At 34.1% G+C, this 14,448-nt stretch overlaps 1 protein-coding gene across 3 annotated transcripts in view; it reads right to left on the bottom strand.

Annotated features, from left to right (window-relative positions):
* Nucleotides 1-14,448, bottom strand: part of PRKG1 (protein kinase cGMP-dependent 1) — a 1,338,496-nt gene that overhangs the window by 5,427 nt on the left and 1,318,621 nt on the right. For all 3 annotated transcript variants that reach the window (XM_058436250.1, XM_032137641.2, XM_058436251.1), the window contains 5 exons: nucleotides 9,599-9,740; nucleotides 8,223-8,386; nucleotides 1,688-1,810; nucleotides 1,543-1,605; nucleotides 237-303 (listed from right to left, as the gene is read on the bottom strand). In XM_058436250.1, coding sequence (XP_058292233.1) covers nucleotides 237-303; nucleotides 1,543-1,605; nucleotides 1,688-1,810; nucleotides 8,223-8,386; nucleotides 9,599-9,740 — 559 coding nt within the window. The remainder of the gene's footprint in view (nucleotides 1-236; nucleotides 304-1,542; nucleotides 1,606-1,687; nucleotides 1,811-8,222; nucleotides 8,387-9,598; nucleotides 9,741-14,448) is intronic.

Genomic DNA, 14,448 nt, shown 5'->3' with positions numbered 1-14,448 from the left:
GAATTCAAATGAATAGTTAAAAAAGAGAAGAGTAAAACACATTTACAGTGACTATCCCCAAATTTATCTGCTTTCAAGTTTGGATTTTAGAATATGTCATTATTTTAATGTGACATTTTTCCTAGAGTTTGTTTAACCTAATCATAGGATTAAACTTTAAAAATAACAGATCATTGTTGACTGACATAAACACCATCAAGTGTCTCACACAATTATAAGCTGGAAAGTCTACTTACACTTGGTATTATAGGAGGTGTCAAGGTACCTTTTCTTAAGCCTTCCCAATTAAAGCCCTCAAACCATCTAGAAAAGGAAAAAACGTTGATAAAGACATTTTGTGTCAGCCAAAAGCTTCTCATTGCAATGTATACAATGTCCATGGCTAATGGGAAGCAGTTAGGCAAACATTTTCATGTGAAAAAATGTTTTCTATTTAATTGCATATGTTTTTCCAATTAGTTTATTTTATGAAATACATATTTTTAAAAGTATAACTGTCAAATTTTAAACACCAATTAACATGCAACACTTATTCCTTGTAATTCAGTCATAATGTCTCTATGACCTTGTTCCTACACTATAATTATAATTTAATAAATGTCATAATGTGTCTGGCCCTGTGCCTTACAGGATATTTTATTTTAAGGAGGTAGAACCAGGGCATGAAAAGTCAGGATAGAAAATTAACTTTCCATTTTTGCCACTGATTCAGTGCACAGTGTCAACTAATTAACCTTTTCACATCATTGTCGTAGTCTCTACATGTCCCATTTTCTTCTTTTTTTCCCTTTTTTAATGAAGAATAAAGGTATTTTGTGTACAGTTTTTCTGTGAAAATAAGGACCAAAAAAGACTAAAGTTTTTGCTTGTTTGTTTTCTTTTGTCTTTGAAGGGTTTCACCATTAGCAAATGCTTACAACAAATTCTTAGCAGGCTTTTCAGACATTCAGAGGCATTTTAGTAAACAATGTCTCTTTGATAAGGATGTGAATTTCCTGTCAGTGTTACACAAACAAATAGAGAAAACACAATTAGTTTAGCTTTAGAACATCCAGTCAACATAGGGAAGGTCTGATATTTAAGATGTTGTTATTGTTTAAAAAACACTGTATTCTGTACTTATGTTTTTCTCCTATTATAACATCTAATTAGGAAATGCTTGGAAAAATATATTTTGTCTTTAGGAAATCAGGTAAGATACAGTAGGGGACTTTTGTTTGTAATTCTGTGGTAGAGAATAGAATCCCCAAATTTAAAATACACATTTCCTCTTTGTGCCAGAGAGGAAAAAAATGCTAGTTGGTATGAGTTGTAAGAAACTGAGTTCAGTTTCTTATGTTACAGGGTTGTCAGATAAATATAAATAAGGTTTCATAATCACAACTCGAAAGGCATTTAAAAGCCTTACTAGTTTATATGCTGTCTTTGGATGTTCCTATAGGCTAATTACACTAGTTTTACACCAATAACTTAAAAAGCAACACCCTGGGGAAATGATGTCAGGTGTTCAGAACTCTGAAGTTATAAAGAAAGAACACTTACTTGTGCTTTTGAATGTCTTTTACTCCATTTTTCAAATTCCCTAATCTTTCTGATGGATTGTCCCTAAAAATAAAATAATGGTTTTATTAAATCTAATTTTTTCACATTATGATGTTTTCAAAAATGATGTGCTTGAAATACTTACCTGCATAGTTTTTTAATTAAATTAGCAGCATTTTTGGCAATCTTCTTTGGAAATTCTATCATGTCAATCCCCCTCAATATGATGTTATAGGTTTTCATAGGATCTGGGCCTGAGAAAGGTGGGCTGCAAGAATGAGAGACATGACAAGAGATATTACTTTTATTTCCTACATGAGAACATTTGAATTGCTACAAACTCCACAGATGACATCAATTAATATTTGGGGGCTTAGATTAATAGTGACAATGAAATGAAAATAGATTAATAGCAAAACAGTGTGGAAGCCCTTCCAGGTAAATCGCTTAGCAAACCCAGAAATGGGTCAAGTTTATCTGCTGTTCTGATTTCTTTTAAGTGCTGGAGTCTAAGCCCTCATGCTGTCTTTGGTCATTCAAGATGCTTCTTCTACTCTCTGACCTTTTCCACACTTACTGACTCATTCATTATACTTGAGATGAAGTCCAAAATCATTAGGAGGGGTCACAGGAACACCAACGATACTACCCCACCTCATGCCATTACCACCCTCACTCACTGGGATCCAGAAACAATAGCCTTCTCTCTGTTCCACTGAAATGCCGAGCACTTTCCTACCTCATGGTGTTATTTATTTGGCCTGGAAGGTTCTTCCCACATTTATCTGGCCAATACCTCACTTTATCAAGTTTCAGTATAAGTGTTATGTTGTTTCCTCCAAAAGGCCTACTCTGGTCAACCTATTACAACCAATTACATAACCTATATCAACCCACGTAACCTAGCAATCTAATTTCATGTTCTAACTTAAAGTTTAATCTAAATTAGAGTCCCTGTTACACTTTTATAGCACCCTTATGCCACTTATTGTACTTTGTAATTATCTTTTCATTTGTGTGATTATTTATTTTATGTCTGTCTTCCCTTCCAGAAGAGTTTGTTTTCTGCTGGTATTCCCAGAGTTGAGTAGAGTTCGCAGCATGTACATACTAAGGGGTCAATAAATATTTATTGCTCTAATGTTTCTATAGAATAGTACTCCTCCTATCCTTTTCTCTCTGCTCAGAGGACCTCATTAGATAACTTAACACTAGTCATCCTCTTTGCTAGCAAGGATGTAATGCCCTAGCCCTCAAGAGCCAGATCTGTTGACTTTTTTTTTTTTTTTTTTAACTTATCCATCCTTGAAGTGTGGCTTGTGGCAGCTTCAGTGAGTACAAAGATGACTAAAGTCAGGTCTTTCCTTCAAATTTCTCATAGTTCAGAGGGGAGATGATGATACACCTTGATGAATGATTTCTTTGGAAATTAATTATTCTCTTTAATACAGGTTTTGTGTGTCTTTGGGGAAGAAATCTGAATCATTATTTTTTCTGCCCTTCATGTTTATTAAGAGCAGTTCAAACTATTTCTTTTTATCAAGCAGGCTAATGAGTAATTTAAAGCAAGGAGTAGTAGATTTACCTGTGTTAAAGGCTGTGATGGATTCTGCCTTGATTTTCTGTGAAAAATGCTTTCTATTTACTTTAATATGTCATTAGCTAGTAATTGCCTATCAATTTTAAATCACTTTAAAAATGTATAAACATGCAAATCTATTTAGTATTCTCTTAGAATTTAAAATTTTCTCTTTATGTGATTCTATGATTGAATATTCTTTTTAATCTCTTAACATGTCAGTTTTCATTTTTTACTTTAAAAAATGAGGAGGAGCCACATCTTGGCAATGACTTCTAATTTATAGTTTTGCTTTTATATTAATTTTGCTTTTATATTTACTTGCTTATCTTAGACAACTAAAATCAATTATTCAATGTAGTATTTGTGGTTTTTATGTGATGCATGTTAGTCTAATATTCATTCAATATATAAAACAAAATTATTTAGAAGAAAGTCGTCCAAAACCTCAAAATATTCAGAATGCTCTACATTTGATGAACATAATTTCATAGATTTCTCTATGTAGATTGTAGACACACAGGATTATATTATGCATATTTTTAAATTAAAAAATATTTGATTTAATTTTACTTTAGCTAAACTGAGGAGTAAAATGGAAAGAAATGCTAAATTTCAAATATGTGTGCTCCTTAACCAATATTAATTCCTAAAATATTTCTCTAAAATTAAAAAAAAGTTCAAACTGAATTTAGAGATTTCTCTTCTGTAATGACATATTTTAACTGTAAAATATATGTAAGATTACTAATTATTAATGATGAGAAATAAGTATACCTATAGTTATACCTGCTTTCCCTCCCACCTTAATATTTGTTGGTTTTAGTGTTATTTTAAGATTGCCAAAGACTACAGTATTTACATTCTGTTCGATTACCCAAATTTAAATTATTTGATCTAAGTTCTAATTAATTAGACCCAAAGCTCATCATCAATCTTTTTACTAGTTTTTCTATTCCTGAATGCTTTATTTTGATTCATCTTTTTGTTGGCTTGATTGAATAGTAGTGTTTTTCAGAAAGGCCTGGGGTCCACACTTTATATGTTGTGTTTGTATTTGAAGAATAACTTAACTCAGTATAAATTACTTGGGTTATACCTTCTCTGACCCTCAGAACTATGTAGTTCTTGATGTACTATCTTTTGGCATTAAAGGTGCTGTAGAGAAGGTTGAGGCCAACTGGCACTTTAACTGTCTTCACTCCCAATACCACACATGCCATGTTTTTCTGGCTTTGATACCAATAAGACTATTCCTTATTAATGAATTTAATTCATTAATTCACCACATGGACATATCGTGGTGTTATTATTCTGAATCAGTTTCCCCATGGTCACTGCAGATCAAAAGGATACACTGAGTCAATTCTTTATGCCATGGATTTTCTATTACATAATTAAAGATGTTTTTTCTCCTGTTTGTAATATTCTATTCATACACATAATTGATGTTTTTTCTATTTCCTTTGACTAATAGATTCTCTTTCTGAAATCATATCTATATATTTGTCTTTTTTCATTATTTTTTCCAAGCCTGTCTACTATCTCCCTTGCTGCATTTTTAATTGTTACTATTTTATTTTCTGTTACTTACAGCATGACTTTCAGTTCTGTAACGGTCCTGAGCTCTGCTAGTTACTCGTCTTCTCATTTATGAACACTTGCAAATATCTTAGAGATTACTTTTTAGGGAGACCACGTTTTTGATAGCCTCAAAGAAATTCTAGATAAGAGTTTATCTGAACACTTCCTCCGATATTTCCTTGATTCATTTTTCTTGTGCGTTCTTTAGCTTTCTTTTACTTTTGCATCTTTCAGCTGACATAAATGGAAAACATCAGCTCAAACTGATTAAAATAAGAAAAACACTGAACTCGCAAAAGCATATTCCAGAGGTAGGGCAAATTCTAGACTGGTAGGATCAGTGGTTCCAGCTTTTCATTCTGCCATAGTCAGTATTGGTTTCATCATGGCTGTTTCCCCTCAAAGTTATAGAAAGTCTACCAGTGGAAATAGGGACTTATATTCATTCAGTAATTATTTACTGAGTAGCTACCATAGGAAAAAAGAATTCTCCTCCAATAATGTATTTTAAAGTTATTCCCTAATTTTTGTACCCAGTCCAATAAATGCCAATCGCTAGAGGAATGCCATGTGACTAGAATAGACGAGCTGAATCAAAACCTAAAACTGGAGATAAATTCATCTTTTCCTAAGTTGGTGGGGGAGATGGATCCTTGAGCAAAATCAGTAAAAAAGGAGTTGGTGTGTATGCATGGAAGGGGGCTGAGGTTGTAAGAGGGGCAGGGACTTGCTTCCCTGGGACCCTTTCTGACAATTACTTATCCTTACATTGGGCTGCCCACCATGAAGAACAGAACAGGGAAAGTTGGAGGGAAGGAAGCAATGAGAAATTCACCAGCCTTCACTACTGTTTGTTGCTTTATAACCAGATCATTTATTTCCTTTGCCCTCAATTTAAGGCATTCAGGGAGGTCATGTAGCTCATACAAAAGCCCCACCACATTCTCTGAAATCATTAATCACTGCCTGTCTCCCCTTTTTCACTCCCTGTTGCTTCATTGACCAACATTATAAGCCTTAAAAGGCAGAATTGGTACATTTATATGAGTCTTCCTTCACCTCAGTTCCTCTTGCATTCTGTCGTGCTTAATTAGGTTTCTACATGAACAGTCTTTGCTTTTTCAAGGTCCAGCCAGTCCTCTAAATGTTATTATTACTATCGAAGATCATTAGATATGACATTCAGGACTAAAATACTTTGGAGTCATGCTTGTGGTCCAAGCATCATTCCTAGTCACATGCCACACTTCATAGTGTTTGGCAGGTGTGTTTTGTGAAACTTTAATTGTAACTAAAGATCATCCTACTTGTTTTATTCTTGCCTTCTCCCACCCCCACCCCTGGCCACCATCTTTCACCACCACCATCATCTCTTTGGGTAGAAAAGGAAAAGTAAAGATTTTTTTAATGCTGTTGTCCTTGACCAAAATTCTTCCTGTCTTGTTATTTCTTGAAATGAATATTAAGTTTAGGTATTTTTAATCATAATGTTTCAATATATGTATTTATGGTAAAAAAATTTAAGTTTGGTTTTGACAATACAACACAAATTGTGACTTATAGTGCTTTATTTTTATTACTGCTCTGCTATTCTATAATTTCTATGTCCCTGAGGTTATTTAGAAAAATGATTTTTAAATTTTCAAGTATTTAGACTTTTTATTTTAAATCTTTGTTATTAATTCTAAGTTTTATTATATTCCAGTCAGATACTGTAGCCTGTGAAATTTCTACTTTAAAGGATTAAGGGTTTTTCTGTTATTAATTATTTCTTACAGTTTAGTATATGCCAGTTTTTAAGATTAACGTTTTAATCGTTTTTACCTTATTACTTAATGAATAAACAATGATTGTAGAGAAATGTTTAAACACATAAGGAGAAATATAAGTGTCATGGTTAATATTTTAGTCTAGTTATTATAGGTGAATATTTTACTTCCTCAAAAATAGTTAATATTTAGTTTTCTTCTATTTATTATATAATTGGTTCTTACAGCAATTCTAAGCACACTAGAAAGATTACCTTTATATCTCTCTCTCTGCCTATTTACCTATCTATCCATCCACATACATATGTTAAATTTAACCTTCTACTTTGTCCAAATTTTTCATATCTTTACAGGTCTACTTAATTGGTCATACTTTTAAAATAATTTACCTCCATCCACAAGAACAAAATTGAACAATCCACACTGAACAAAATTGGATTAGGTCACACATAATTTGTTTGAAGTCAACAGAGAAACTTTAAGAGTAATAATGTAAAATGCCCATAAATAAAAATAAAATCAAAACACAACTATTTCTGGCAATGATTGTCGTCGTTGCAGTAGTAGCAGCTGCTAACATTCACGGAATGCTTACTATGTGCGAGCCACTCTTCTAAGTGTTTCATGCATGCACTGAATCCTCACAGAGTACCCTGTGCTCAAAGTCCTCAGTCTTCCTCTCATGTTCACTGTAGTGACTAAGTCCTCTTAAGTAATTCTTCACATCCTGCCTCACAATTAGTTTTTTTTCCATTGCCCTTGCCCTACTCTAGGCTCTCAGTGTCCTAGAACTAAATTACTGCAACAATCTTCAAAGTAGCTTCCTATTCCTCTTCCAATGTGCTTATTACTGCCAACTTGTTTTTCCTAAATACCACAACACACATCACTCAACCTTTGTCAGAAAATCTCAATGATTCCCTCTGTAGATGGAGTCCAAACACTCAAGTGCAGCAATCATGATCGTCAAAAGATGACTCTTCCTGTTTTTTTTTACATGAACTTTCTCCATGTCTGTGACCATTATTGCCTTTCTCTTCAAGCCATGCCTGTTTGCCTGGAATACTATTTTCTTGCTCTCTACATCTAAGTCCTATTCTTCCTTCAAGACACAGCTGCCTGATATTCATTCTTCAAAAGCCTCTTTATGAACCCAGCCCTGTCTTGAAATCTGTAGGTCATAACGTCCCTGTCACTCACTGTTTTAGCACATGTCATGGTAGTGTATTTGTTGTTCTTTTAGTATGGGTCCTTGAGGATCTTAAAGTCTGTTTTATACCTTGTAATGTCCCTAGTGCCTATCTGAGTTGATGATTATAACATTACAGGAAAGATGTACAAAGCAGTCACCTTTCATTTAGATATAACAGTTGCTAACAGGTCCCCTTACTTCTATAGAAAATTGACTCTAGATATTTTTATATGATTATCATCTCCCTTGTTTCATTGCTGGCTAAATGACTGGGCTAAAATATCTCACAGAAAGACATTATATCCTTCCACATTCACATATGTAAAAAAGAAGTAGCAATAATAAGACCAAAAGTTGGTGTTCAGGTGGTTGCCCTAGCCTGGCCTATTTTATACCTTACGTTATGAATTCCTAGTCATTTGTATAACTAATCGAACTGTGGTACCAAGATATGGTGAAATGTGCTTTAAGATGGTCTATTCAGAGTGACAAAAGCGGGAGTGTGTAGCTGTTTGCTGTTCTATTTTTATCAGCAGTTCCCTATCAATATCCATACCTGCCAGTCAGGAGTTCATACATTAGGATTCCCAGTGACCAGTAGTCAGCTGAAATGTCATGGCCTTTGTTCAGGATGATCTCTGGGGCTACATACTCTGGAGTCCCACAAAAAGTCCATGTTTTCTTTCCAAATCCTATTTTCTTTGCAAAGCCAAAATCAACCTTACAAAGAGAGAAAAACGAGATACTTAAGCTCCTTAAGATTAAGTTTTAAAGTAATAAGTTATTTTGAAGTACACTGATGATAATGATTTAAAAACATGTATGTTTTTATAGTTCTATCTTCCAAAAAGAATAGTCTATATTGCAAAGACAGTTTCCCTGATGCATCTCAGTTTTAATGGCAAAAGTGACACCTGAGTATAGCATAAAATTCACATCATTAAAAATAAAGGTAAATCTTTCTTTCTGAATATAGTTTTCATTTTTTCTTCTTTTATGCTAATGGAGGTTGGAGTATAAACACAGAATCTCTTCTGTACATAAAAATTTTTAATGACCAGTTTGGCCTACTTAACATCTTTCCCAGAATATACATGATTTCTGCTGGATTTAATGAAGTCAACAATTCATTTAGTATTAATTATTTGAAAAGCTATTTTATGTTTGCAGGAAGTGAGTAAGATAGTTTTGGGACCAATGACTCTGCCCTTAGTAAGCATAAACAGAAATAAAATTATAATGTATTCGTCATTTTTCTGGAACTCTTTTGAAGGAAGAGTGTCGACTGCAGAAAATTTATTTTTTTCTAAAACGATTTGGTTGAAACTACAAATAAAAAACTGCCACTGATTTGATTTCTCTAAAAACCACATGCTGAATAACAATTCTGAAAACTTTAAAAATGGAATCAAGCTATCACAGATCCAACAAAAGTTGTGCATTTGTAAATAAGAGAACTTCTCTTCTATGGTAAATCTTTACAGCTTTTGACTGTTATTATTATTACGTAACCTGGCTAGCATTGCCTGTAAAGCACATTTTTTTCCATTAGCATTATTCTTAAATCTAAAGTATTAAAATGATTTATGGTTTTCCATAATATAAAAACCCATTGTTTGTGAATGGCAAAAAGCTGACTAGAGAGAAGGACTTCTAGGCCTGTAAACACATGCCAGCAAATGTGTTTTCTCATGCTTATAAAAGTGTGTTTTGCCACAGTATTGTTAGTTCAAACTTAGCCAACTTAATTTTTCATAACTGAGGCATCATTTGAAAGAACATCCAGTTGAAAAGTGTAATGCTAAAACCTGCTTTTAAGAAACTTACGACATTGAAAAGGAAAACTGAGATTTCATATTAGCAAATGAACACAGTTTTATAAACAAATGTTTTTAATCTGCAGGGCAGAAGGCACATGTGAAATGCACTGACCAGTTTAGCATAACCTCGGTGATCTAGGATGAGATTTTCTGGCTTGAGGTCCCTGTAAATGATTCCTTTGGAATGTAGATAGGCAAAAGCTTCTACCACACATGCTGTGTAAAATCTGGTTGTAGAATCTTCAAACGAACCTCTGAGATGCAGAAATGGAATGAAAATTGGACAAAAAATTAATTTCTCTAATATGGCTTTTTTTTTCTCATTTCACTATATTCCTTTGCCAAAATTTAACCCAGACATCACTGTCCTGCTAGCTAAATATTACGTGATTGTCATTACACTGGGTTTTCTGAAGCATTCAAGGATCAAGTTAAGGAATTCTCTGTCTTTATGAATGGAATAGTTAAATCTCACTTCCTGAAAGGGCTGAAAGAATAGTTCAACACAACACATTTCATGTACTTAATGTCTTCCTCTCAACAGCCCACTACAATCTAAAAAGGCACAGACTTACAGCAGTAGGAAGGAGAGAAAAATAATCCTATTTTAGAGCTTGCCTACCAAGCATTTGTTTTTTAAAGGAGAATTTTATGGGTTTATTTATATTTATTCTTAGAGGGCTTGTTTTTAAATCTTTCTAAATAATGCAGATATGGTTCATGAGAGTCTGAATAAAAGCAACTGTTTTCAAAGAACCACTCTGGAAATAAGTTGTAATGCTACTGATGCAATCATAATGCAAGCTAAGTACTCTTCTGTTTTTGAAACTTCTGCATCCAAAACAAACAATATCTATTTCCTATACTACTGCATTCTTATTAAGGGGAAAAGATGGACTAAAAGACAATTAGAAAGAAAAAAGTAACTGGAAGGGAATGTTTATTAGTAATCTTGATTATTATGTTTAGCAAGAAGGCTCTCTCTCTCTGTCTCATATATATGATATATGGGCATATATATGTTGATTGATTGAATGAAATAATTTAGAAAAAACCTTGGCATCTAAGGTTAAACCCTTTGTTCTATGGCAGAACGTCTAAACTTTGTTTTTTTTTATGGCACTTCTTAAAGAGATAAACCATGTTCTTTTTTTTCTTTCCCAAGTAGTAAGCACAATTTAACAATTTCATTTCATAATTCAAAAATATGAGCGTGAACATCAGCTCCTGAGATGGTTGACACATAACATGAGTGACAAGTACATAAGTGATTTTATTAACAGACAGTGTGCAACAAATGATAGCTTCAGAGCTTGCTTTCATGAGTCTCTGATGCCTGTTTGCATTTTGGTGACACTTATTTTTTTTTCAAAATTGTGGAGTAAAGTTTAACAAACTGGGCAGTGGAATATGGTTACATTTTTACAAAATTCATAAGTGAATCAAGGCGAAAGCAGCCACTTTTCAGGCTATCTTTCAGAAATAGGTAGTGTCTTCCAGAAAGAGAATGTCTTCATTTCAGCTACTAATATTACTTGAGTTTTTACTGAAATAATCAGCTTTTCCTGAGAAAAATATCATTCTTCTGAAACATAATTAATTATAGGCATAATGATATCTATTCCTCTAGATTCTAGACTCTTAACTATAATTACCATGACTCCTGAATCTCCCTTGAATAATATCCAAATGGAACAATTGTGAATTTATGAGCACAAGAGAAAGTTTGAGAACTGCATCCATATGAGGAAATAAATGATATACTTCATGCTACAATTTTCCTCTGCCTTGAAGATATCCTTGGCAGAGCTAAAATTTTATAATCATATGTATTTCCAAATGGATTACAGTATTGCCTTGAAGGTCCTTTCTTCTTTGCACTTAATTAAGTATGTTTACCTGTCAAGAGAAGCATGTTTCTTTCACTTGAAGAGATTATTTACCTTAAAGAGTAAGCATCTGTGTATATATAATTAATATATAGCTTTAGCTACACTGCTACCTATGAATTCAATCCCTTCTCAATGGAGAGCATTGCAAAGCAAAACAAAACAAAATGAAAGAGTAAAGGGAATGGTCTTATTTTATTTCACACTATATATCTTGTTCTTTTTTTTTTTTTTGAGATGGAGTCTCGCTCTGTCACCCAGGCTGGAGTGCAGTGGTGCAATCTCGGCTCACTGCAACCTCAGCCTCCTGGGTTCAAGTGATTCTCCTGCCTCAGCCTCCTGAGTAGCTGGGACTACAGGCATGCGCCACCATGCCCAGGTAATTTTTTTATGTTTAGTAGAGATGGGGTTTCACCATGTTGGCCAGGATGGTCTCGACCTCCTGACCTTGTGATCCACCCGCCTTGGCCTCCCAAAGTGCTAGGATTACAGGCATGAGCCACCATGCCCAGCCGAACTCATTCTTTTTTATGGCTGCATAGTATTCCATGGTGTATATGTGCTACATTTTCTTTATCCTGTCTGTCACTGATGGGCATTTGGGTTGGTTCCAAGTCTTTGCTATTGTGAATAGTGCTGCAATAAACATATAAGTGCATGTGTCTTTAAGTAGAATGATTTATAATCTTTGGGTATACACCCAGTAATGGGATTGCTGGGTCAAATGATAATTCTGGTTCTAGATCCTTAAGGAATTGTCATACTGTCTTCCACAATGGTTGAATTAATTTACACTCCCACCAACAGTGTAAAAGCATTCCTATCTCTCCACATCCTCTCCAGCATCTGTTGTTTCTTGACTTTTAATGATTATCATTCTAACTGGCATGAGATGGTATCTAATTATGGTTTTGATTTGCATTTCTCTAATGACCAGTGATGATGAGCATTTTTTCATGTGTCTGTTGGCTGCATAAATGTCTTCTTTTGAGAAGTGTCTGTTCATATCCTTTGCCCACTTTTTGATGGGGTTGTCTGTTTTTTTCTTGTAAATTTGCTTAAGTTCCTTGTAGATTCTGGATATTAGCCCTTTGTCAGATGGATAGATTGCAAAAATTTTCTCCCATTCTGTAGGTTGCCTGTTTACTCGTTTACATCAGGACTGCCTAACTGTGATTTGAATGGGCCCTTTTGAAAGCTTACAAATGCTTGATTACTGTTAGGAGAAGAGGAGATTATTTCTACAGTTGTGACTCTGGGCAACATATCTCTGCTTCCTTAATAGTCAATTGGTAATGGAATCAAATGGACAAATGCATTGTTAATGTTGTAATGAGAGTAAATGCTTAGGTGAGAGATCAATTTATCATGAAATCTTTGCAGAATATTATATTTACATTCTGAATAAGCTGGTCATTAGCAGAAAGATGGGAAAATGCTAATACAAACTCAAATTCATGAGAGGAGGCTATATGTTAGAATACGGACCCCGAAGCAAGAATCCTGGGCTCAACTCCAGACTCCATTTACTGTTTGTTCTTGAGCAATTAACTATACGTCTCTGTGTTTCTGCGTTCTCATGTGCAAAATGGGGCTAATAACAGTAACTATTTCACTGGGTTGTTGCAAAGATCCAAAGAATTAATAATGCGTGTACTGAAAATAAGTGCCTGGTACCCAACTTGTGCTCACTAAATGTAATAGCAGCCACTATGATTGAGCACCAGAAAACTATTTTTTAGCTACTATGTCTTAATATAGGAAAATTAACTAACATGGTATAGAATAGGGATGAAGTATTTTCAGGGTGGAGGTTGGGGGTTTGGAACACCAATCCTCTCTGTTATTTAAGTGCTTCTAACTGCCAAGGCTAACTGCCACAAATCCACTCTGAAGAATCCTCTGCTAATCTCTGTTCTTTTCACTTTCCCCATGCTTCTCACATGGGCCAAAATTACCCTTTTATTGCCTGCCAATCAAAGCTCTCCCTTTTATACCATGAAGCAAATAGACCACAAATGGTACATCTTAGTGTCCTCAGTTCTTGACAACTCTATTTGTTTCCAGTTTTCTCTGGTTTTGAGTCATTTTGGAATGTGGAGGGTTTTAGAAATCTAGTTTCCATTCCTTCAACACATCTATATTGAGTACCTTTCACATATATTTGTAACTGATTTTGAAAATTAAATGAAAACCTTGTCTCAAACTTTGATAAATCTATACAATGCATGCACACAAAATGTTTACCAGCACCACACTGTCCCATCACTAAAAGTGTGATGTAGATAACTTGTGGATTTTAAAATAGACATCTTGAAAGCAGTCACAAAGCATAACACTGAGGTGACTCACAATGAAAAATTACTGTTAGAATTGGAAATGACAGTGTAAATTTGATTTAAAACAAATGAAACCCCGTTTCATCAATAGCTTAGAGAGTTACTTAAAGAAATAAATCACTTGCCTTATATAGCTCTTTGAAATAATGAATTATGCCTTGACAGCTGTGTCATTTCAATTAAAACCAGTAAGAGATAAGGCCCTTATGCCCTCTTTGGGGATGAGTGGTTGTTTTAAGCTAGATGGCAGTAGATGACAATTTGAGAAAAATAGAAGGTTATTTATGAATATTGATAGACTCAAATTAAAATTTAATTGCAATGTTTAGTCAACTTGTCATAAACTGAGTTATTGGATATCAGAATGTAACAGGAGCAAAGCATCTCTTATCAAAATATTTCACCTTTTTCATTGACGAGTAACAACAATCAGTGAGTGTATGAACCTGAAGTATGTTGCAATCTGTGCAGATTTATTGCCAATTGTAAACTGAGGGAGGCTAAATTATTACAAAGATAGACTTTTTTCCTTTGAAATATTTTCAATCTGTGACAACTATTAGGGCATCTAAGATAGAATTTAAATAATCACCACCTTCCACAAACTAGCCAGAATCAAGGAGACTGAATATAAAAAGTAATGCACCATTCGTGAGTTTACAACACACATATGGTAGGACATGACCAGAAAGTGAGATATATGAGATTTGAAAATTATGGTTTCAGAAGTCGTT

This window comes from Hylobates moloch, unplaced genomic scaffold (genome assembly GCF_009828535.3).
Source record: "Hylobates moloch isolate HMO894 unplaced genomic scaffold, HMol_V3 SCAFFOLD_3, whole genome shotgun sequence".
Classification (NCBI taxonomy): Eukaryota; Metazoa; Chordata; class Mammalia; order Primates; family Hylobatidae; genus Hylobates; species Hylobates moloch.
This window is presented reverse-complemented; position numbering and strand designations above follow the sequence as displayed.